This window comes from Bufo gargarizans, chromosome 3 (genome assembly GCF_014858855.1).
Source record: "Bufo gargarizans isolate SCDJY-AF-19 chromosome 3, ASM1485885v1, whole genome shotgun sequence".
Taxonomy (NCBI): Eukaryota; Metazoa; Chordata; class Amphibia; order Anura; family Bufonidae; genus Bufo; species Bufo gargarizans.
Window position 1 is genome coordinate 410,739,265 of NC_058082.1, and position 24,253 is coordinate 410,763,517.

At 46.6% G+C, this 24,253-nt stretch overlaps 1 protein-coding gene across 2 annotated transcripts in view; it reads left to right on the top strand.

The window, feature by feature from the left end:
- LOC122933390 (C4b-binding protein alpha chain-like) overlaps nucleotides 1-24,253 on the top strand; it is a 106,684-nt gene that overhangs the window by 42,115 nt on the left and 40,316 nt on the right. For both annotated transcript variants that reach the window (XM_044288357.1, XM_044288359.1), the window contains one exon: nucleotides 21,925-22,104. In XM_044288357.1, coding sequence (XP_044144292.1) covers nucleotides 21,925-22,104 — 180 coding nt within the window. The remainder of the gene's footprint in view (nucleotides 1-21,924; nucleotides 22,105-24,253) is intronic.

Here is a 24,253-nt window from a genome sequence, read left to right on the forward strand (position 1 = left end):
ACCCAAACAATATCTCATGTGGAGTCAGCTTATGGGGAGGTTTGGGAGTGTGTCTGACTGCAAAGAGTGCTATTGGTAAACACTGAACCCAATTGAGCCCTGTCTCCCTAGTCATTTTCAGCATTTTTGACTTTAATACCCCATTCAGTCTCTCGACTTTGCCGCTACTTTGGGGTCTGTAAGGGGTGTGGAATGCCAGGTGTGACCCTACCATCTTCCAGACTTCTTGGGTTAGGTTAGCAGTGAATGCTGGGCCCTGATCACTCTCAATGACCTCAGGTACCCCGTACCTACAGACAGTTTCCTGTATCAATTTTTTAGCAGTAGTTGTTGCTGTCTGATTCCTGACGGGGTAGGCTTCTGGCCACCCAGAGAACATGTCTACCACTACTAACACGTATTGAAACCCTTGGCACATTGGCATCTGGATATGATCAATCTGGATCCTCTGGAAGGGGTATAAGGCTTTTGGGAGACATTTTTTTGGCGTGGGCTCAGTCCTACCTGGATTGCATTGGGCACAGATTAAACATGACTGGACATATTTCACTAGTACAGGAGTGATTCCTGGGGCTACCCATATTTTATCGATGAGTTCTTTCATTATTGTCTTAGATTGATGAGTGGGCCCATGGGCCACAGAGGCTATTACAGGATAGAGTGCTCTAGGCAAGCACACTTTCTTCCCTTGTGTCCAAAGTCCGGATTCTTCTTCCAGGGCTGACTCCTTTAGCCAGGTTTCCTTTTCTGAGCGGGTGGCTTGCTTCTGCATCTGTTTCAGTAGATCCCATGATACTTCTTGTTGCTTGACATCCGGTTGTGCTAACATGATTTTATCTGGCTGTGCTCTTTCCTCTTCCATTGCTGCCTGTTTGGCTGCTTGGTCAGCCAATGCATTTCCTTTGGCTTCTGGTGTGTCAGCACGGGTATGTGCCTTTACTTTGATTACTGCTACTTTGGTGGGCAGGAGTACTGCAGTCATCAAAGCCTCCACTGCTAAAGCATGTTTAATTGGGGTTCCTGCTGCTGTAATGTAATCTCTGGCCTTCCATATTATTCCGAAATCATGAACTACTCCAAAAGCATATCTGGAGTCTGTGTAGATGTTAGCAGTGGAGTCTTTTGCTATGAGGCAGGCCTCAGTAAGGGCTATGAGTTCAGCCTCTTGTGCTGACTGGTCTGGGCGCAATTGCCTTGCACACAGTACTTCATACTCACTAGTAACTGCCATGCCTGTATGGAATTTCCCTTTGTCATCGGCATACCTTGAACCGTCTACAAAGAGTGTCCAGTGTGGGTTTTGCAAAGGAGTATCCTGTATTGATGGTGGAGTTCCTACTTCAGCTTCCATCATTGTAATGCAATCATGTTCTTGTTCTTTGTAAAGAGAGTCGGTTAAGGCCCATAGTTCTTCTTCCTGAAGATCTTCTTCAGCACGTAGATCAATAAAATCTTCAGAATCTCCATCTGCAGTATACTCCCCCCTTGGGAGAGGAAGGAGTGCAGCAGGATTGAGGATGTGGCATCTCTGGATGGTGACATTATCTGGCAGAAGCAGACTACACTGGAGCCTGAGGTGGCGTTGTGCAGTGAGGTGTTTAGGTTGTGTTTGTTGCAGGATAGCTGAGATGTCATGGGGAGCCATGATGGTGAGTGGGTGTCCCAGGACGATGTCAGCGGTAGCGTTCAGGAGAGAACTAGCAGCATGAACGGCCCTGACACAGGAAGGGGTGGCTCTGGCTACAGGGTCTAGACGTTTTGAGAAGTAGCCTAGAGGTCTACTACGACCCCCATGGCTCTGGGTGAGAACTCCAGTGGCATGACCCTGACGTTCCATGACATAAAGGCGAAAGGGAAGCTGATAGTTAGGGATGCCAAGAGCTGGGGCAGTGACAATGATTTGTTTGAGAGATTGGAATGCTTTTATGGCTTCTGCAGTCATTTGGAAAGGGACAGTAGCAATACGGGGTATGCAATCAAACAGTGGCTGCATCAGAACGGATGCATCAGGGATCCATGGTCTACAGTATGAAATTAGTCCCAGAAAGGTTTGCAGTTGGTGAGGGGTATCTGGCAGTGGGATGTCTGAGACTGCTATCTTTCTGGCATCCGTAAGATGCTTACTGCCTTGTGAGATACAGTGACCTAGGAAAACAACTTTTGGAAGACACAACTGTAATTTAGAACGTGAGACTCTGCACCCAGCATCCGCCAGGTAGGCAAGAAGTGAGGCAGATGAGTTCAGGCAGACGGGGTGTGAGTCAGCACAGAGGAGTAAATCATCGACATATTGTAAGAGTTCCACCTCTGGGTGATCTGCTTGCCATGGTTGTAAGATGGATGCCATTGCTTTGCTAAAGCAGGAAGGACTATTATGAGCTCCTTGAGGCAACACCGTCCAGGTGTATTGTTTTCCATCATGTGTAAAAGCAAAGAGAAATTGGGAGTCTTCATGTAATGGGACAGAGAAAACGGCATTTGCTAGATCAATGACAGTAAAGATAGCAGCCACAGGAGGAATGCTAGCAAGCAAAGTGTGGGGATTTGGTACAATGGGGGTTTCAAAGACCGTAGCCTCATTAATTGCTCTGAGGTCTTGTACCATGCGATATACAGTAGGCTGTCCCTTCACACTCTTCTTTTTAATTGGGTATAAGGGAGTGTTACATGGTGAGGTGGTAATTTTAATAGCTCCATTTGCAAGAAGAGCCTGTATCTGGAGGGTGATAGCATCTCTCTGGGAAATGGAGAGAGGGTATTGTGCTTTATATGGCAGTAAGTTAGGATTCTTCAAGGTTACAGTGACTGGCGGGACTTTGAGACGCCCAATGTCTTGGGGACCTTTGGTCCAAAGGGTATCAGGGATGAGGTGCAAAATGCTTTGCAGCGAATCCCCTTGTTCATGTGATTCAAGTGACTGGGATTTTAATGCCATTAGGAGGCAGGTTTCTTCAGGACTCAACGCCGTACCTAAAACAACTGTACCATTTTCCTTGAACTGGATGTTGGCCCGTATTTTCTGAAGAAAATCTGAGCCTAATAGGTTATAAGGACATGTCTGGCTTACAACAAATTGTGACATTACTCCAGTGGGCAGATGTAACTGTGGAGATTGGCTTTGGGACTTAGTGGAGGGAGTAATCAAGAGAGGCTTAGTAACAGGGTTGTGCTGGGTGACCCCTTCTAAACCAGAGCAGGGTAAATGCATATCTGTGAGCCAGGAAGGGAGTATGGCGGTCTCACATAACACACTGCGGGCTGCACCAGTGTCTACAAGGAATGAGAGTTCCTTCCCTGCCACATCGAGGGTGATTCGAGGGGCGGGGCCTGCAGGAGGGGCAGAGACTGCCATACACGGGGTGTCCCCTCCCAGCAACACTGGTTTGCCAACGTCCTAGTGGGATGGAGCTGGCCATGGAGGAGGAGTTCCTCTTTGGCTCTGATCTGCTGGCCACAGATGTTTGGAGCGACAGTTTCTCTTAATGTGCCCTGGTTTGCCGCACCCATAACAGACACGGGGCGGGGGTCTTTCCTCTCTTCCTTCTCCCGTCATGACTGCCATGACTGATATGCGGGATTTCTTTGTACTACTCTCCAGCCCTTTTGCAACTTGTTCTAAGATTTCCAATGTTAATGATTTCCATTCTGGGCGACAGGTTACAAGAGCTTTGTTCAGATCTGGCCTAAGACCATCTACAAATGACCGTGCTAGGAGTCTTAGGTGCACAGGTTCATTTGGACTGAATCCCATATCTTTATAGTTTTGTTTAACTCTTTGTACAAACTTTTCTACTGACTCTGCTTTATCCTGTACCATGTCCTGCAGGGTTGTGGACTGCTCTGCTAGTCTGTCTTTCGCCCACTTATATAATTGCTGAATGAAATCACGGCCAGATTCTGAATCACGAGTGTCATAATTTGCTCCAGGGAGTTCTGGTTGGCGTATGTGATCCATTATAAGTGAAGAAAATTCACCAGTTTTATTTTGTACAATACTTTGCAAGTCTGACCAAGTACACCCGTAGGTTTGATATACTTGTGCCAATTTTCTGTAAAAGGGCATAGGGTGAGTATCTGGGTCAGGCATGAGGTTCACTATGGTGAACAACTGCTGGGGGGTAAAGGACACATACTTAGGTGGCCCGACTGGGCGAGTGTTCAAGTATATTTCCCTTAAGGCTTCAAGATTTCCTTGTCCTATGTTATGGATCTCTCTTTGCAGCTCTGTAATTTGGTTTTGAAAAGACTCATTCACTGCTCTTGCTGCACCCTGCTGGCTACTTAGGGTAATATCAGAAAATCGTCCAAGGTGCGGTGGGGGGCTGCGATATCCCGGGGTTTGTGCTGCAGCACCAGGTGCATAGTCCACTGTCTGCTGTGAGTCTTCCCCTGCATCTTCCTTTTGTTTCTCCCCATCCTCATCTTCCTGATCTACAGCACCACTACCTCCTACCATTATATGAGCTGGAGCTATGGGCTGACTGGGTAGCATGTAGGTGCCGTCAGGATTTACAAGTGGGTATATAGTAGTGACTTGTGGCATGACAGAAAGAGCAGGGTTTGGGGAGATTACAAGTCCAGCCTTGGGCGTTGGCTGAGGACAAGATGGCGTCATTGCTGGGACTGGTGAGACGTGCTGGGGGGCTAAAAGAGCATGGAGCACCACAGGCTAAGCACGTATCACGGGGGGCAGGGTTCTGCTGACCACAATGTGTACAAGTCCAACTTCCCCTTTTTCTTTCAGCTGCGCCATTATAGGGCGGTGGCTGTTCCTGTACTAAGACTGGGCCAGGCCGATAGTAATGGAGTCCTGATTTTTCATCAAACATTGCTTCTCCTTTTGTCTGTTCAAATTCTTTGCTACAGTCCAGCCATACCCTAACTGTATCTATCAACTTATCATCATTCAATTTGCCTCTCTTCTCAGTCAACAATGTCTGCCATATAGCAGAACACAATACACCTCCTTTTGCAATATCATAACTCTTTTCTAACTTGCTTAGTCCTTTAACATAACCTTTTCCTCTCCGGTCCGCCACGTACTGTTCAGGTGAACAATAGCCCTTCGGGACACTATTTCGGTTACCCATTTTTTTTCAAAACACCACGTTCTGGAGCCTTCAACACGTTCTGGAGCCTTCACTTACTGTCTCTGATAGTTGGATTAGCACAGACACTGACAAACAAACACCTTGAGCTTGAGATTAACACACCACTGGGTTATCAGCAAGCTGTCTCCTTCCCTTCTACTATTTCTTGGGGTCACACACCGGGGTTACCCCTCAATGTAGGCACTTTAGGAGACTTCTATTGTTCTGTCAGTCTATACCTCTCCTTTCTCCCAGAGAAACCAACCATACACAAAAAAATATTAAAACACAATACATCAAGCTTATCAATACAATGGGGTTCTTACTTTCATGCCCCTGAGGATGCCTCACTGTCGGTGCACCCCTCCCTAGAACAAATATGGATAGACTAAGCCAAGGGACACAGAATAGGTAAGATGAATATATTTTCTCACCTCTTATTACGGGCCGCGGTCCCGGTGTCCGTTGGCTTGTCTCTCTGGGTCCAGTCTCTGGGGGTACGCCAGCAGGAGGTCCAATCCTCAGGCCCCACGTCGTTTGGGCGCCAACTGATATGGCTCTGATTCTGGATCTGACCCAATAGTCAGGGAAGGTTGATGTACTGCTCCGAATGGTATGAAATGATAGGCATACGTACGCCACGAGAGATCACACACAGACTGTCACAGAGAAGTCAATGCTAGATGTTCCGTTTATTATTCAGATTACATGATTTTTTATAGCAGGAAAAGGGGAACTTTATGACTCGGCTAATTTGATCTAATTGTCACATTACTAAGTCCCATGATAACGTATCACATTATCACTCCATACTTTAGCAAAAGTCAGCATTATGTCAGCAATATGTCAGCAATTTCAATATCATAAAGTGATTAGTAAGGGATTATTAAGGGAGCTGGCTGCTACTTCAGGGGCCATTTTGTTAAGCAAACTGTTAGATATAATACAAGCAAGTATACATTTGATACTAGATATATGATTCCACAACAAGAATATAGTTCAGGGAAGGTAATAGGCACATTTTTACCAAAGATATACGACCTGCCATCGAGACTTTTCCATACCCCTATTTTTTTTTTCTAATCTATTGTATCTTAGGGATCACATTCAGTTTAACATATCCATTGGGTTTTGGAGTTATTTGAATGCCCAGATATTTAACGGGTTCCTCAATTCTCTTAATTTTCAATGGTCCTGGTATAAAATTGTTCAAAGGATCAATCGGGACGCAGGCCGATTTAGACCAATTTATATTTAACCCCGCGTGTTTGCCATATTGGTCAAATACCTGAAAAATCTTCATGAGTGATCTATGTGAACCCACAAACAACATAATGTCATCTGCATATAAAGCAATCTTTTCCTCATGTTCACCAAACCTGAACCCTACTATTTCTTCATCTTGCCTAATCATATTAGCTAACGGCTCCATAGCTATAGCAAAAAGTAGCAGGGAAAGTGGGCATCTCTGTCTAACCCCCCTACCTATATGTATGTTATCGGAATATTCCCCATTTAATATCACTTTTGCTGTAATTTCCGTGTATAGCAGTCTTACCCATGAAATAAAATTGTCACCAAACCCCATCTTCTTCAATGTTATAATCAGAAAGGGCCATTCTATCTTATCAAACGCCTTTGAGGCATCTATAGTGACAATCAATCGTTCACCACAGTTTGTAGGTTCAAGCTGGGTGTTCACAAAATAGCGCATAATATTATCAGTTGTGGTTTTACCTGACCTAAATCCCGTCTGATCCTCATGACTAAGCCCTGAGACCACACTTCTCAGTCTAGCTGCCAGAATCCCAGCCAGTATTTTATCAGTGTTAATTAATGAAATAGGTCGTTAGGAGTCCGGCAGGGTTGGATCTTTACCTGGTTTTAGAATTAGTGCGATTAGGGCTTTTCTCAGTGAGTCTGGCAGTTTTCACGTCTTCATCGAATCATCCCACATTGTCAATAATTTCGGTATTAATATTTCTTTATATTGAGCGTAAACCTCGAACGGAATGCCATCTATTCCTGGGGTCTTATTTTTTGCAATCCTGGATAATATTTTTTCCACTTCCAAAACCTTTAAAGGGGCTATCAAATTTTCTTGTTGGTCTATTGTTAACCTGGTAATATTTATTTCCTTCAAGAACTGTTGTATTTGCCCCGCATTCTTTTTTATCCTTCTACTGTACATATCTTCCAAATACTTTTTAATCAGTTCTATTTTAGCCACTTGTTCAGTAATTTTGTGTCCTGTTTTATCTAATAGGCTATGGATATAGTTGTCCCTCACATAATTTTCTTTTTGTTGTTCTGCCAATAGGAGCTGCTCATCTTCCAATTTGGCAACCTTCTCTATCCAATCTTCATAATTTATATCTATGGGGTTTTCAATATATTTTTATTTCATATTTTACCGCCTCTTGTTCCAAGTCCATTATTTTTTTCCTTATCCCTTTCTTATATATTATTGTATATTTTACAAAAATCCCTCTAATGTAGGCCTTTGCGGCCTCCCATACTATATTAATTGCTGCCAAACCTTCATTCATAACAAAAAACTCCACTATCTCTTTTGAGATCCTATCGTGTATTTCCATTATATTTATCCACCCAAGTTTATGTGCATCCCTTCTATTTTTTTATTTGTTGTTTTTAAACTTATAATAACTTGATTATAATCTGATAATCCATGCTGTCCATATCTAACCTTTTCTATTTCAAACTAACCTTTATTATTAGTGAAAACTAAATCAATCCGTGATAGACTCCTATGGGTCTTTGAAAAACAAGTATATTTTTAGTTTGGGGTGCATTACTCTCCAAATATCAATCCAACCCATTTCCGCCGTGATATTTTTTTATTTAGATCCCGTACAATAATTTTGACCATCCTACATTTATCCATTTTACTATCTATTACATTATTAAGGTCACCCGTGACTAAAAGTGGTTTATCCCCTACCTTAAGCACAAAAAATCATGAATTTTCAATAGGACCTCTGTTTTAAAAGGTGGCGGTATATAGACATTAGCTATTATCCATGGTCTCCCTTCCAATAAACAATCAAGACATACCGCCCCCCCATCTATAGCGGTTTTCCCTATTTTTATCTCAATGTCACGATGAATCAATACACTCACTCCTCTAGCATATGATGAATAAACTGAATGGAAGGAGTGCTGTATCCATAGTCTAGACAGCCCATTTGCCGTCTCACCGGTCAAATGTGTCTCTTGTAAACAGACTATGGGGGGTAGGGTTCTATGTATTGCGTCAAACAACGCCACCTTCTTTGCACCCCTACTCAGACCCCTAATATTCCAAGAGACAATTCTCATAGAGGCCTATTTTATATTTTATTATTTCCCAAGGTTTACTGAAGAGCCCCGGAGGGGAGTGGGAGAGAGAGCTTTACACCAGTTTGATAAATCTTCCCCTCAGTCAGTTCCTCCTGAACCCAGCTGCTAGCTGCTATGATGTCTCCCACGCTCAGAAGCACTGCGTCCTGTTCCACCGATAACACCTAATCTCAAGTTCCCAGTTTAGCAGACACATCAGGATCAGTACTCTTAAAGGCCATCTGTCAGAAGCTGAAGGCATCTGTGCTGTTCCCATGTTCATATGTGCCCGCATTGCAGAGAAAAATTATGTTTTAATAAATGAAAATGAGCCTCTAGGAGCAATGGGGGCGGTGCCTTTACACCTAGAGCAGAGATCAGCAACCTCTGGCACTCCAGCTGTTCAGAAACTACAACTCCCAAAATTCCCCTTTCACTTCTATGGGAGTTACAAGAACTGCATATGTGTGCATGCTGGGAGTTGTAGTTTCACAGGAGCTGGAGTGCCGAAGGTTCCTGATCCCTGACCTAGAGACTCCGCTCCCTCTGCACATTAATTGACAGGGCCAGGGATCATGCCTAGCCCTGTCAAAGTGAAGAGGGCGTGGCAGTTACGGAGAGAGCAGAGCCTCTAGGTACAACAGGGAAAACCTACCAATCATGAGAACGGGGTCCTGAGTCATTCATTTCAACAGACCAGTGGTCACATATGCTCCATTCAATATCTACGGGACTTGGCTATATCTGTCAGTCCCATAGACAGGGAATAGAATGGTAGTGTGCAAACAGCAGACATGGGACCTCCAATATGGCGATTCATTAGGGTCTGCTTGGACCCCCTGCAATGATACCTTTATGACAAATGTTGTTCACGGGCCTAACCTCTTTAATTATTGTGGATTTTTTGTGAGAGTATATTTCCTGAATAATTACGGACAGTTCAAGCAAGGGTAGCTTAGAGGAAAGATAGGTCTGATTAGTGAAGAAAGAGGCATTTTTTTGAGACGATATATTACAAAGTTCTTTATCTTTACATAGAATATTGATTTATAGGTTAAAAATAAAGGCAAATAACACTTCATAATATAAATAATAAACTATTTTAAAGCATAAGTAAAGCATTGGTTCGCCTGTAGTAAAAGCTGAAGGTGTGCATATACAGTGTTACCCTAATACACATTTATTGTAATAATCACTGTTATGAGCAGGGGAGGGCATACCGCCTGTGCAGCTGGTACGGCTGCACAGGGGCCCAGCGTGCGAGGGAGCCCATACAGCTTGGACTGGTCCACTGGTTTGTGGACTTCAGACTGAAAGATAATGAGCTGCTCAGGGGCTAATTCATAGAAGGGCTGACAGGTTTTAGTGTAATCCACACTCCTGGTCAGTAAGGCTGTGTCCACAGGGTCTGAGTTTTACAAAATCGCAGCAAACAACACTTAGTTTTGCCGCGATTTTCTTAAAATTTGGGCCTTGTGGACCCAACCTTACTGACCAGGAGAGCTGATCTAAAAACTGTCGCTCAAAAGCGCTGACAGCCTCTCATCCAATGGGCCAGCACTGCTAATCAGTGAGGAAAGAAGGACCAATTGCTGCTGTGTGGAGACGGAGCCTTGCTACTGAGAGGGGGAGGAGCCAGAGCCTACTACTGAGAGGGGGAGGAGCCTGAGCCTACTACTGAGAGGGGGAGGAGCCTGAGCCTACTACTGAGGGGGGGGGGGGCCTGAGCCTACTACCGAGAGGGGGGGAGCCTGAATGAGGACACAAGAAGCAGCAATACAGAGCCAGGAAGTGAGGAAGGGATCTGTATGTAATGTAGTGTAAAATAGTTCCTGCATGTGTACAAGTGTGTGTATGTGAGAGTGACTGCCTGTGTGACAGTGTGTGTATGTGACAGTGCCTGCATGTGTACAAGTGTATGTGAGTGACTGCATGTGTGACAGTGTATGTATGTGACAGTGCCTGCATGTGTAACAGTGTGTATAAAACTAAGAGGAGATGTCCTGTTCTTTATTCCAATGACACGCAGAATTATAAATCCAACATAGCGAGCAGGTCTACGTGTTTCGGATACTCGAATACAGATCCTTATTCATGACAAGTTTGTTGCTCAATGGCTACATTCTTAAATAGCTGAATTTCCTGGCGCTCACAGGTGATTACAGTCGGCAGGAATGAACACACTAGCTTCAGCCTCCTATCAAGGTGGCAGGTAGAGATGAAAACAAAGATAAAAAGTTGGATGTATCAAAAAAACATGAACTCTAAAAATATATAGTGTGAACAAAGATCAGTAATGTAAGATTAAATCATGTTTGCGATTTAATCCTGTTGGAGCTCGAGAACCCATGCGAAAAATCCAATAGGACTCCATATTTTGGAGTTTTTGCTTGTAGTCCCCATCTCTTACAGGAGGATTAACTCTTTCTAAGGCCTGAACCTGAAAACCTGCGGTATATAAAATGAGAATGCTCGGACTGGGAGAAAACGTCTGTAAGTGGGTAAGTAACTGGCTCAATGATAGAAAACAGAGGGTGGTTATTAATGGTACATACTCAGATTGGGTCACTGTCACTAGTGGGGTACCTCAGGGGTCAGTATTGGGCCCTATCCTCTTCAATATATTTATTAATGATCTTGTAGAAGGCTTGCATAGTAAAATATCAATTTTTGCAGATGACACTAAACTGTGTAAAGTAATTAACACTGAAGAGGACAGTATACTACTACAGAGGGATCTGGATAGATTGGAGGCTTGGGCAGATAAGTGGCAGATGAGGTTTAACACTGACAAATGTGAAGTTATGTACATGGGAAGGAATAATGCAAGTCACCCGTACTTATTAAATGGTAAAACACTCGGTAACACTGACATGGAAAAAGATCTAGGAATTTTAATAAACAGCAAACTAAGCTGCAAAAACCAGTGTCAGGCAGCTGCTGCCAAGGCCAATAAGATAATGGGTTGCATCAAAAGGGGCATAGATGCCCGTGATGAGAACATAGTCCTACCACTTTACAAATCATTAGTCAGACCACACATGGAGTACTGTGTACAGTTCTGGGCTCCTGTAAACAAGGCAGACATAGCAGAGCTGGAGAGGGTCCAGAGGAGGGCAACTAAAGTAATAACTGGAATGGGGCAACTACAGTACCCTGAAAGATTATCAAAATTAGGGTTATTCACTTTAGAAAAAAGACGACTGAGAGGAGATCTAATTAATATGTATAAATATATCAGGGGTCAGTACAGAGATCTATCCCATCATCTGTTTATCCCCAGGACTGTGACTGTGACGAGGGGACATCCTCTGCGTCTAGAGGAAAGAAGGTTTGTACACAAACATAGAAGAGGATTCTTTACGGTAAGAGCAGTGAGACTATGGAACTCTCTGCCTGAGGAGGTGGTGATGGTGAGTACAATAAAGGAATTCAAGAGGGGGCTGGATGTATTTCTGGAGTGTAATAATATTACAGGCTATAGCTACTAGAGAGGGGTCGTTGATCCAGGGATTTATTCTGATTGCCTGATTGGAGTCGGAAAGGAATTTTTATTCCCCTAAAGTGAGGAAAATTGGCTTCTACCTCACAGTTTTTTTTTGCCTTCCTCTGGATCAACTTGCAGGATGACAGGCCGAACTGGATGGACAAATGTCTTTTTTCGGCCTTATGTACTATGTTACTATGTTACCCTGGTGAGAAACCGCGAAGTGTAAGCTGGCTGCTGAAACATTTCTCACTTTGGTATGTGGAATATACGAGAGGTGTTTCCAGATTCTTACTTTGAGGCTGTTTGTGGTGCATCCGACGTATTGCAAACTACATATGGAACAGGTAATGCAGTAAACCACATAGTTAGTGCTGCAATTCACATATTGATTAATATGGAAGGTATTATGTGTGGCTGTGGAAAAAATGCAAGAGCCCATCTTCATGTAAGTGCAACATGTACATATGCGGTGGCCGCATTTAAATGTGCCTTTACGCCTTAACCACGTACTTAACAGTACGTGGCTGAAGGATACTGAACACTATCCATCAGCCTCTGGCTTAATCTATACCTGGCTATCTGCGTGACACTCGAGCGGTGCTGCAGGCGTTTTATGATTTTAAATCGGAACAGCACTGCTGGATTACGGCAGATGTCACATGTTTATACACGGTTCCTCCCAATTTCAGTAATCAGTGATAAAGCTGGGGACATTTTTAGCAGCTGCATTGTCCGGAAAAACAAGTTTGTCTCTGGATTTTTTGATACACTGGCCCTTGCACGATCCAAAGTCCAGGGAGGATATTTACGATCCGCAAGTCTCATGGCTACAAACTCCATCTCCATTTTTTGTTTATCCTCTTTGGAACAATTTCGCTTGGCCCGAATGAATTCTCCTTTAGGAATATTGTGGACCACATGTGGAGGATGGCAGGATGTAGCCATGAGAGTTGTATTGCCGGTTGTATCCTTACGGAAGGTGCTTGAATGAACCTGTTGCGTAACAGTGTCACCCTCCAAGGAGAGATCAAGAAAAGCAATGGTGGTAGTGTCATGTGAAATAGTACATTTTAAATGGCATAGATTGTGATTGAGAAAGGTCCCAAAAGATGGTATGGCCGCAGGATCGCCCGACCATACAAACAGCAGGTCGTCGATATAACGGCCATACCATCTCAGGGAGCCACTGCAAGGATTATGCACTGAAAATAAAGACTGGCACGCCCACCATGCCATATAGATGTTTGCCATGGAGGGCGAGAACTACGCCCCCATGGAAACTCCTGTCAATTGCAGGAAGTAACATTATGTTTGAGCAGAAACAGCACGGCCCGACAAAAAAACTCCTGAAAAACAGGGGGAAAAAAAAAATTTGGAAAATACATTCAGAAACCAGCCCAAAGAGACCATGGCTAAATTGTGAGGAATAACCGTGTATAAAGATGTGACATCTGCCGTAATCCAGGAGAAGTGCTGTTCCTATTTAAAATCATAAAACGCCTGCAGCACCGCTCGAGTGTCACGCAGATAGCCAGGTATAGATTAAGCCAGAGGCTGATGGATAGTGTTCAGTATCCTTCAGCCACGTACTGTTAAGTACGTGGTTAAGGCGTAAAGGCACATTTAAATGCGGCCACCGCATATGTACATGTTGCACTTACATGAAGATGGGCTCCTGCATTATTTCCACAGCCACACATAATACCTTCCATATTAATCAATATGTGAATTGCAGCACTAACTATGTGGTTTACTGCATTACCTGTTTCATATGTCGTTTGCAATACGTCGGATGCACCACAAACAGCCTCAAAGTAAGAATCTGGAAACACCTCTCGGATATTCCACATACCAAAGTGAGAAATGTTTCAGCAGCCAGCTTACACTTCGCGGTTTCTCACCAGGGTGATACCGCAGGTTTTCAGTTTCAGGCCTTAGAAAGAGTTAATCCTCCTGTAAGAGATGGGGACTACAAGCAAAAACTCCTAAATATGGAGTCCTATTGGATTTTTCGCATGGGTTCTCGAGCTCCAACAGGATTAAATCGCAAACATGATTTAATCTTACATTACTGATCGTTGTTCACACTATATATTTTTAGAGTTCATGTTTTTTGGATACATCCAACTTTTAATCTTTGTTTTCATCTCTACCTGCCACCTTGATAGGAGGCTGAAGCTAGTGTGTTCATTCCTGCCGATTTAGGAATGTAGCCATTGAGCAACAAACTTGTCATGAATAAGGATCTGTATTCGAGTATCCGAAACGCGTAGACCTGCTCGCTATGTTGGATTTATAATTCTGTGTGTCATTGGAATAAAGAACTTTATCTTTTTTTGGAAGCTGGACATCTCCTCTTATTTTTATACAGTCTTCAATTTGGTACCTCTTCTAAGCACAGTCCATGCCTCCATCTTAGATATTTCAGGTGAGCGCAGCCTCTGGAATTTTTTAGTGTGTATGTGAGAGTGTCTGCATATGTGACCGTGTCTGTATGGGACAGTGCCTGCATGTGTAACAGCATGTGTATGTGACAGTGTCAGCATGTGTAACAATGTGTGTATGTGACAGTGCCTACATGTGTAACAGTGTGTGTATGTGACAGTGTCAGCATGTGTAACAGTGTGTGTATGTGACAGTGCCTGCATGTGTACAAGTGTGTATGTGAGAGTGTCTGCATATGTGACCGTGTCTGTATGTGACAGTGCCTGCATGTGTAACAGTGTGTGTATGTGACAGTCCCTGCATGTGTACAAGTGTGTATGTGACAGTGCCTGCATGTGTAACAGTATGTGTATGTGAGAGTGTCTGCATGTGACCGTGTCTGTATAAGGCAGTGCCTGAATGTGTAACAGTGTGTGTATGTGACAGTCCCTGCATGTGTACAATTGTGTATGTGACAGTGCCTGCATGTGTAACAGCATGTGTATGTGACAGTGCCTGCATGTGTACAAGTGTGTGTGTATGTGACAGTGTCTGCATGTGTAACAGTGTGTGTATGTGACAGTGCCTGCGTGTGTACAAGTGTGTATGTGAGAGTGTCTGCATATGTGACCGTGTCTGTATGTGACAGTGCCTGCATGTGTAACAGCATGTGTATGTGACAGTGCCTGCATGTGTAACAGTATGTGTATGTGACAGTGCCTGCATGTGTAACAGTGTGTGTATGTGACAGTGCCTACATGTGTACAAGTGTATGAGTGACTGCATGTGTGACAGTGTATGTTATTGAATGCATGTGTGACAGTGTGTGTATGTGACAGTGTCTGCATATGTGACAGTGCCTGCATGTTTAACAGTGTGTGTAGGTGACAGTGCCTGCATGTGTACAAGTGTATGTGAGTGACTTCATGTGTGACAGTGTCTGTATGTGACAGTGCCTGCATGTGTAACAGTATGTGTATGTCACAGTGCCTGCATGTGTACAAATGTATGTATAAGAGTGCCTGCATATGGGACAGTGTGTGTATATGTTACAGTACCTGCATGTGGTGTGTATATGTTACAGTACCTGCATGTGTGACAATGCCTGTATGTGTACAAGTGTGTGTATGTGAGAGTGTGTATGAAAGTCCAGTATGTGTGTTTTGGCTCATTCAAATGGCCGTATGAAGGAGTTCGCATCTGTTTTGCAATTTTGCAGAATGGGTGTGGATCCATTCATTTCAACGGGGACGCAGAAGATGCGGGCATCACATTGTGTGTTGTCCACATCTATATGTCGTTTCGCAGCCCCGCAAAAACGATAGAACATGTCCTATTTTTGTCTGCAATTGCAGACAAGAATAGGCATTTTCTATCATAGGACGCACGCGGCCAGTCTCCGTATTTTGTGGTTCCGCAATTTGCGGACTGTAAAGCACAGCCGTCTAAATGGGCCCTTAGACTGGCACCACAAGGTGGCTGTGGCTGCAACACACATTATGCAGCTAAAGATTGCAGCGACACTCCGATACATCACAACTAGTCAAAGTAAACGGGGCTGTGACCTGACTGTCTCAAAAAATCCAACCTGCTGAATTTCTTGCAACTTTTTGATTGTGATTTTAAGAAACTTCAAGGTCACAATGCGACCCCATTCATTTTAACTCAATGCATTGTAGCATTGTGTCTGCTGTGATCCTTGGTTGCACGACACATTGTTGGCCAAAAGCACTGTGCAGCCTTAAAGGGGTCTCTGTGTCTTTTTTATTTATTTCATTTTCACCCCCTTTTTCATTGGTACCGAACTTATCCGATGTTGCTTCCTGGGCCAGCGCTGCGCTCCTGGTCCTTATATGCTGCTTGGTCTTCCAGGATTATGCACATATTGTATATGTTTACGTCTCTATGTGTAGTTTGGGGAGGGGGGGCCCAGGCACATTCTTTGCACAGGGGCCCTCTGCTGTCTGTGTCCGCCCCTGGTTATGAGTAGGAATTTGCTGATAATAAAGCTAGGGAGAATTACGGTATATTTTTCTACTTGTGGTCGTGGCAACCAGGGGAGCGTCCCTGCCCTACCTAACTACCCTGTCCCTCAGCGGTTAGAGTTGTGCCGCAACCGCGCCGTAGTGGGGACGCCTGAAAGAGGGCATCCCTTCTGGGGATAGTAAACAGGAAGGGAGGGTGGGTGGGGAACGCTGAACGACGTACACGGTGGGAGGGACGCAAGCCGTTGAAGTAGGCCGGCCAGCCCCTCCCACAAATCCAGGCCAATGAATCGGCCTTTCACTTGTGGTCGTGGCAACCAGGGGAGCGTCCCTGCCCTACCTAACTACCCTGTCCCTCAGCGGTTAGAGTTGTGCCGCAACCGCGCCGTAGTGGGGACGCCTGAAAGAGGGCAAAAAGACACACTGGTTAGCAAGAATAATTTATTACAATAAACTCACAAAACCAAACTTTGAAAAGCCATAGACATCTCAGTACTGGGATGAGGTACATATCGGCTAAAACACGCGGAGCGCCAACGCCCTAACTTCTGGATGACATGTGCTGGCACCTGATTCTTAGAGGCCGCGGATGCGGCACCTATACGAAATGAGTGTCCTGAGATTGTGGCTGGATCGCCGCCCAGACTGGCCACTAAGGAGCGGACATGGGACACGAACTGATGCGTAGTGAGTGGCATCACTCCGAACGGCAGTAAAGGACTATCCGGCCCGTGCCCAGATAACGCTGACTGCAACTGACGGAGGACTGCAACGGAGCACCACTGATGAGCCGTGGGGAAGAAAGACACCGGAACTGGGGGACCTGTCTGAGAGGTTTTGGACGTCCTGAGTAGTAGCACGAAACCCTCGGTGCACTGAACCAGCTGACTGACCGTGAGAAACCTGTCACTACCTGGAGAACAGGTGAACTCCCCCGGTCTTAAGAAACCATAGAAGGCTAAATAAATAGCGGACTTGAGCACCAGGCTAGGCAAGGCCCCGAAGGGGCTCCTATCCAGGACGTCGGACAAGTTGCGGAAAAGGAGCCCGGTGACAGCTTGTCTGCGCACTTGGCCTCCAGATCCACATCTGCCCAGACCCCTCAGTGCAGCTTTGACGGCATGTATGGAGAAAACCGAAGCCCGTTCGGGATGACTGACCGAAAGGAAATGCTGCACCCCCGATAAGTATGTCTTGACTGTGGTATGGGATAGCCTAAGCTCTGCGTGGCAGTAGCCAATGAAAGACAGGATGTATTCCACGAAACTGGACTCCCCCTGAGGACACTCCTGCTGAAATCTACAAAACACCCTCCACCCGGTGTTATAAGCCCTGGTCGTGTTAGCTGACAGGGACTTGGCTATTAAGGCGTGGGCCGTCTCTAGGTGTCTGGTCACATTAGTACTAATGACTCGTGGGGAGGGATGGCAGCACCCACGACATCTGCCTCTGGCATGACCTGAAAGAAAAGGGAGAAATTAGCCCTAGATAAGGCGTCAGCAGCCACGTTTTGTGAGCCTGGTACATGTGTGCTACAGACACGGAAATGATAATGAAGGGAGAGTTGCACTAAACGTCTCAAGAGACACATGACATGCAAGGATTTAGACAACCCACTATTCAAAACGTCAACCAGCGCGGCGTTATCAGTAACAAACAAGACAGAGCGGTTGACCCAGCTACTGCCCCACACATTAGCGGCTACCACAATGGGGTACAGTTCGAACAGCGCTGAGGTATGTAGGAACCCTGGAATCTGTCTGACCTCAGCCGGCCATTCGTCTGCGACCCAGTGGGTGCCAAAAATAGCAGAAAACCCTGAACTAGCAGCCGCATCAGAAAACACTACCGGGGATTGGCTGGTCAACTCAGGGATAAACAAAGACACCCCATTCCATTGGCAGAGAAAGTGGTCCCACATGTGAAGGTCTGCCAAGGCCTGACTGTCCAGACGCACTGGGCTGTCCTGTTCCGGAGCCGTGGCGAGAAGCACCAGTAACCGGGAGATGAAAGACCTGCCCTGCGGAATAATACGCATGGCGAAATTCAGCATGCCCAGTAGCGACTGTAAGTCCGCCTTGGTGACCACCGTCGTGACTGAGAACCTGTGGATGACTTCCCTAACCCTAGCCAACTTGTCTGACGGCAACCTGGCTAACATGCCCTGCGAGTCAAGCTCAATGCCCAGGAAGGTGATGACTGTGGACGGGCCTTCGACTTTCTTGGGGGAGACTGGTACACCTAGCTGAGAGAAACACCTAAGTAACTTCCCCAAGCCTAGGGGAGCTGCCCCTGGCCTTTCAATCAGCAGGAAGTCATCGAGATAATGAATGACGAACTCGCAACAGACTTTTTGTTCTAATATCCAATGAAGGGCCTGAGCCAGCTGATCAAAGAGCCAGGGGCTGCTCTTGGAACCGAAGGTGAGCTTGGTGGAGAAATAATATTGGTCTTTCCACTTAATGCCGTGCCACGGCCAGAGCGCTGGCATAATGGGTAGTAACTTAAAGGCGTCCGAAATATCAGCCTTGGACAACATAGCACCGGGCCCTAACTGCAAGATAATGGCGATGGCCTGATCGATGGAAGAATACCTCATGCCCACTTCCTCAGAAGGGATGAGGGAGTTAAGACTAGGGACGTGGGAACCATGTGGGGCTGATAGGTCAATGATGAGTCTCTCCTTCTTACTGAATTTACCCGTGACTACCCCCACAGGACTGACTCTCCATCGCTGAAAGGGGGGCACCTTGAAAGGACCAATCAAGAAGCCCTTAACCAGCTCGGACTCGATTAATTTGTCAACGGACTCGGGGTACCTGTCGGCAGACTGGAGATTCCTGCACTCATACGTGAACTCAGGTGTGGTGATCAATCCCGTATGAAAGCCCTTGCAGAATCCAGCAACTAGAAACTGCACGAACCCTGGATTATGATGTCCCTGTAAAAGCTCTAATAAACATTCGGGAATGGTTAACTTGCGGTTAAGCCTGTGGTCGCGGCCTCGCAGTACCACCGAGACTTCCCCGCAAGCTATAACCTTGTTATCGGAGATATCCCTGGAAGCTATCAGTAAAGATGCAAGGTTAACATCCCTACCCTCCAGGATGTCTTTCCTGACGTTGGTCGGGACAAAATGAGAGGGCGCCACACTGGGAACAGCCAGGGCAGTACGGGTTTCCCCTAGGGCAGAGGTAGTGGCTACCGGAACCTCAGGGGGGGGAGCAGGAACGACCGAGTCGCGAGACTCCACTGACTCCAACCTCGCTTGTAAGGAAGTTACAGCTGCCGTAAGGCCGTTCAGCATGACGTGTAGCTGCTCAAGCGATGTTTGCACCGTGGACATGGGGAGTACGTCTTGACTGGAGGCCACAGAGTCTTTCCATAACCGATATAACTCCGCCTTCCTGGCGGCAGCCGGGAAGGGGACACCCTTCTTAGTTAGTTCCGACATGAGTCTAGGGATAGTCCAAGCTCTCAGAGACGGTAAACTGCCTCCTTCAGACACTCCTGCCACATTCTCATCCACGGACGCCTCGACAATGTCCGATGCGTGCGACATCACAGCTGTGGAAACAGTAACGTAAGTGACCAGCGACACTGGATGACCGCCAGCACCAGAGACCAGCCCGGCCGTGTATCAAGGAGACCCGCCCCCGTCAGCTCCGCACAATAACACCAGAAGGACCGTGAGGAAGTGGACCGTAACCGACACCCGTAAGTACCGTGCAGAGAAAACATGATATACTTACCGGCTTGGAAACTACAGAAAGACCACCGAGGGGAGTTAGAAAATAATGAAACCTGAACGTGAGACAGAGCATGAGACACAACCCTGCTAGAATGGCCTCTACACCCCCTACCCCCGTCTGTACCCCTACTACCTTACCGACAGGCCACAACCTCAGGACGAAAGTTAGACCGACTATGACCTAGAAACAAAACGATAAGCATCAACTCTGGATGCACATGCAAAGCAGAACAACCAAGCGAAAGTAAGACATGAAGACGTGGTAGTGAACCTGGAGAGCAGCCAGTAGGAGGAGGCCAGCGGACGGTTAACGCCCATACCCCCTGGCCGACCTTGATGTAATCACGGATCCCTGCCTGTCTAAGCGGCACGGCGGCCCGTGCCAGACTTTAAGGCGAGTGAGGGGCGGGACCACCGTGCCACCCACGCCCCCCCACAATGACCACGTGGGGAGCGCGAAACTCCCAGGCATCGAGGGACGGCGCGGGGGAACACTCTCTGCTCGGTGGCCTCCACCCCACACGAACGCCATTCGTGAGCCACGTGAGGAGCACGCGCTACTCCCTGATAGAGAGCCCGGTGCGGGGGGGGGGCCCTTCGATCTCCATGGCCGACCCACCCGCCGGCCGGGCGCATCTATCACGTGGGGAGCAGCGCTGCACCCTGGCATGGACCGGTAAGGGGGGTGGCCCGGCAAACGTGGGCCCCGCCCCCACCGGTCGGTGAAATGTTGCCACGTGGGGGGCCGCACCGTTCCCTGGCAGAGCGCCCAGTGCGGGGGAGCCCCCCAAGCCTGAGGGACTGACCTTCCGCCGGCTGGGCACCCTACCACGTGGGGACACGGTGCAAACCCCCTGACATAGCCGGGCAGGGGGAGGCACTAACATCAAGCCCCGCCCCCCGCCGGGAAATAGCGTGCCACGAGGGGGGCAGCACTGCACCCAGGCAGAGCGCCCAGAGCGGGGGACCCCCATAGCCTAAGGGGCTGGCCCTCCGCCGGCTGGGCGCTCTACCACGTGGGGACCCAGCGCAACCCCCAGACACAAGCCGATACTGACTCCGCCCCCCGCCGGATGAACTAGCGTGCCACGTGGGAGGCCGTCCTGCTCCCAGCAGAACACACAGTGCGGGGGAGCCCCCCCCCCTCTGCCTGAGGGGCTGACCCGCCGCCGGCTGTGCGCACTGCAGTGAGGGGAGCCGGCGCGGCCTCCTGACATGTAGCCGGAGCGGAGAGCTCCCCGGCGTGCGCCGCCCCCCGCTGCCAGCAAACTCACTGGCACCACGAGGGGGGGGAGGAGAACCGCTGTACCAACGGCCGTGCACTGTCCGGAGCACGGAGTCCCCACTCACCAAGGGGACGACCGTGCTTACCGGACCTGAACGAAGCTTACCGTCGCCTGCAGGATCGTGCCAGGTACGTGCTCAACGCTGAACGACGTACACGGTGGGAGGGGCGCAAGCCGTTGAAGTAGGCCGGCCAGCCCCTCCCACAAATCCAGGCCAATGAATCGGCCTTTCACATAGTAGACAATAGCATCCTGTATTCTTTACTCATGGGCAATATAAGGAAATTCGATTTCTGGCAGAGGTGTTGCACACAGATATCTAATATACAAGAACCGAGAACACTCAGATATTACCATACCTATAATAGTGCACCTGCCCATCTATGGGGATTTGCCAGCATATACCATCATTCATTGTATGCCAACACCCATTGTGACTGAAGCTAATCATCGACATCTTTTTAACCTATTTTATATGTTTGCAGAGATCGCTAAAAAAACAGAACTTCTGAGCCACGCCATACTCAGGATCTATTAATTTGTATTCTGTTTGTTATAGATGTCGAATGCCCTTCCCCTGACGTCCACAACGCAAGAAAACTGTCAGGATTCGCTGGGCCATATACTCTAAATTCTGTGGTTAGATTTGAATGCTTTGAAGGCTTCGTTATGAATGGTATCGGTGAGGTGAAGTGCAATATTTACAGCCAGTGGGGGCCCTCATTGCCTAAATGTGAGAGTAAGTACTGACCTAACACGATGATACGCCAGGAACATCCTGTCATTACGGAGTAGCATGTGCCACGATCCTGAACCCAGTTAATTGAGGAATACAGTGCATGCCACAGCACAAAAAAGTGGAAATCTATTTAGGCTACTTTCACACTCACGTTTTGGGCGAATCCGTCATGGATCGGCAAAAACTGATCCGTTACAATAATCCAACTGCATGCATCCGTCATGAACGGATCCGTTTGTATTATCTGTAACATAGCCAAGACGGATCCGTCATTGAAAGTCAATGCGAGACGGATCCGTTTTCTATTGTGCCAGATTGTGTCAGAGAAAACGGTTTGGCTCAGTTTCGTCAAGCAGACAGCAAAACGCTGCAGGCAGTGCTTTGGTGTCCGCCTCCAGAGCGGAATGGAGACTGATCAGAGGCAAACTGATGCATTCTGAGCCGATCCTTTTCCATTCAGAATGCATTAGGGCAAAACTGATCCGTTTTGGACCGCTTGTGAGAGCCCATGACGATCTCACTAACGGAAAGCCAAAACGTGAGTGTGAAAGTAGCCTTAAAGGGGTTGTCCAGGATCAGAAAAATATTGTTGCTTTTTCAAAAAACAGCACCACACCTGTCTACAGGTTGTGTGTAGTATTGCAGCTCTGCCCCATTCACTTCAAAGGCGCTGACCTGCAATACCAGGCACAACCCATTGACTGGTGTGGCGCTGTTTCTGGAAGAAAGCAACCATGTTTCTCTAATCATGGACAACTCCTTTAAAGGCTGCGTCCACAGCATCACTTGTGGGTTCTGGCTGCATTATACACCTGGCACTTTGCTCTCATTGACAGGTGTCGAGATAATTCCAATCCTGGCAGTACAGTTCCTTATGTGCTAGGGTCAGTATATTGAGAGTGCACAAGCTCCCTGTCTCACACTATTGCCCCCCACCAAAACAAGATCACAGGGTTCTGAACCATTGGAGATGGCAGCATGATTCCTAACAATGGCCAATGACAGTTTTTCAGGAAAAAAAAAAACAGTTGCAAGAAAAAGTTTGACAACCCTTTGGAATGATATGGATTTCTGCACAAATTGGTCATAAAATGTGATCTGATCTAAGACACAACAATAGACAATCACAGTCTGCTTAAACTAATAACACACAAATAAATAAATGTTACCATGTTTTTGTTGAACACACCATGTAAACATTCACAGTGCAGGTGGAAAAAGTATGTGAACCCTTGGATTTAATAACTGGTTGAACCTCCTTTGGCAGCAATAACTTCAACCAAATATTTCCTGAAGTGGCAGATCAGACGTGCACAATAGTCAGGAGTAATTCTTGACCATTCCTCTTTACAGAACTGTTTCAGTTCAGCAATATTCTTGGGATGTCTGGTGTGAATCGCTTTCTTGAGGTCATGCCACAGCATCTCAATCGGGTTGAGGTCAGGACTCTGACTGGGCCACTCCAGAAGGCGTATTTTCTTCTGTTTAAGCCATTCTGTTGTTGATTTACTTCTATGCTTTGGGTCGTTGTCCTGTTGCAACACCCTTCTTCTGTTGAGCTTCAGCTGGTGGACAGTTAAGTTATCCTGAAAAATGTCTTGATAAACTTGGGAATTCATTTTTCCTTCGATGATAGCAATCCGTCCAGGCCGAGATGCAGCAAAGCAGCCCCAAACCATGATGCCCCCACCACCATACTTCACAGTTGGGATGAGGTTTTGATGTTGGTGTCCTGTGTCTCTTTTTCTCCACACATAGTGTTGTGTGTTTCTTCCAAACAACTCAACTTTGGTTTCAGCTGTCCACAGAATATTTTGCCAGTACTGCTGTGGAACATCCAGGTGCTCTTGTACAAACTGTGCAGCAATGTTTTTTTTTTGGGACAGCAGTGGCTTTCTCTGTGGTATCCTCCCATGAAATCCATTCTTGTTTAGTGTTTTACGTATCATAGATTCTCTAACAGAGATGTTAGCATATGCCAGAGACTTTTGTAAGTATTTAGCTGACACTCTAGAATTCTTCTTCACCTCATTGAGCAGTCTGCGCTGTGCTCTTGCACTCATCTTTACAGTACGGCCACTCCTAGGGAGAGTAGCAGCAGTGCTGAACTTTCTCCATTTATAGACAATTTGTCTTATCATAGACTGAT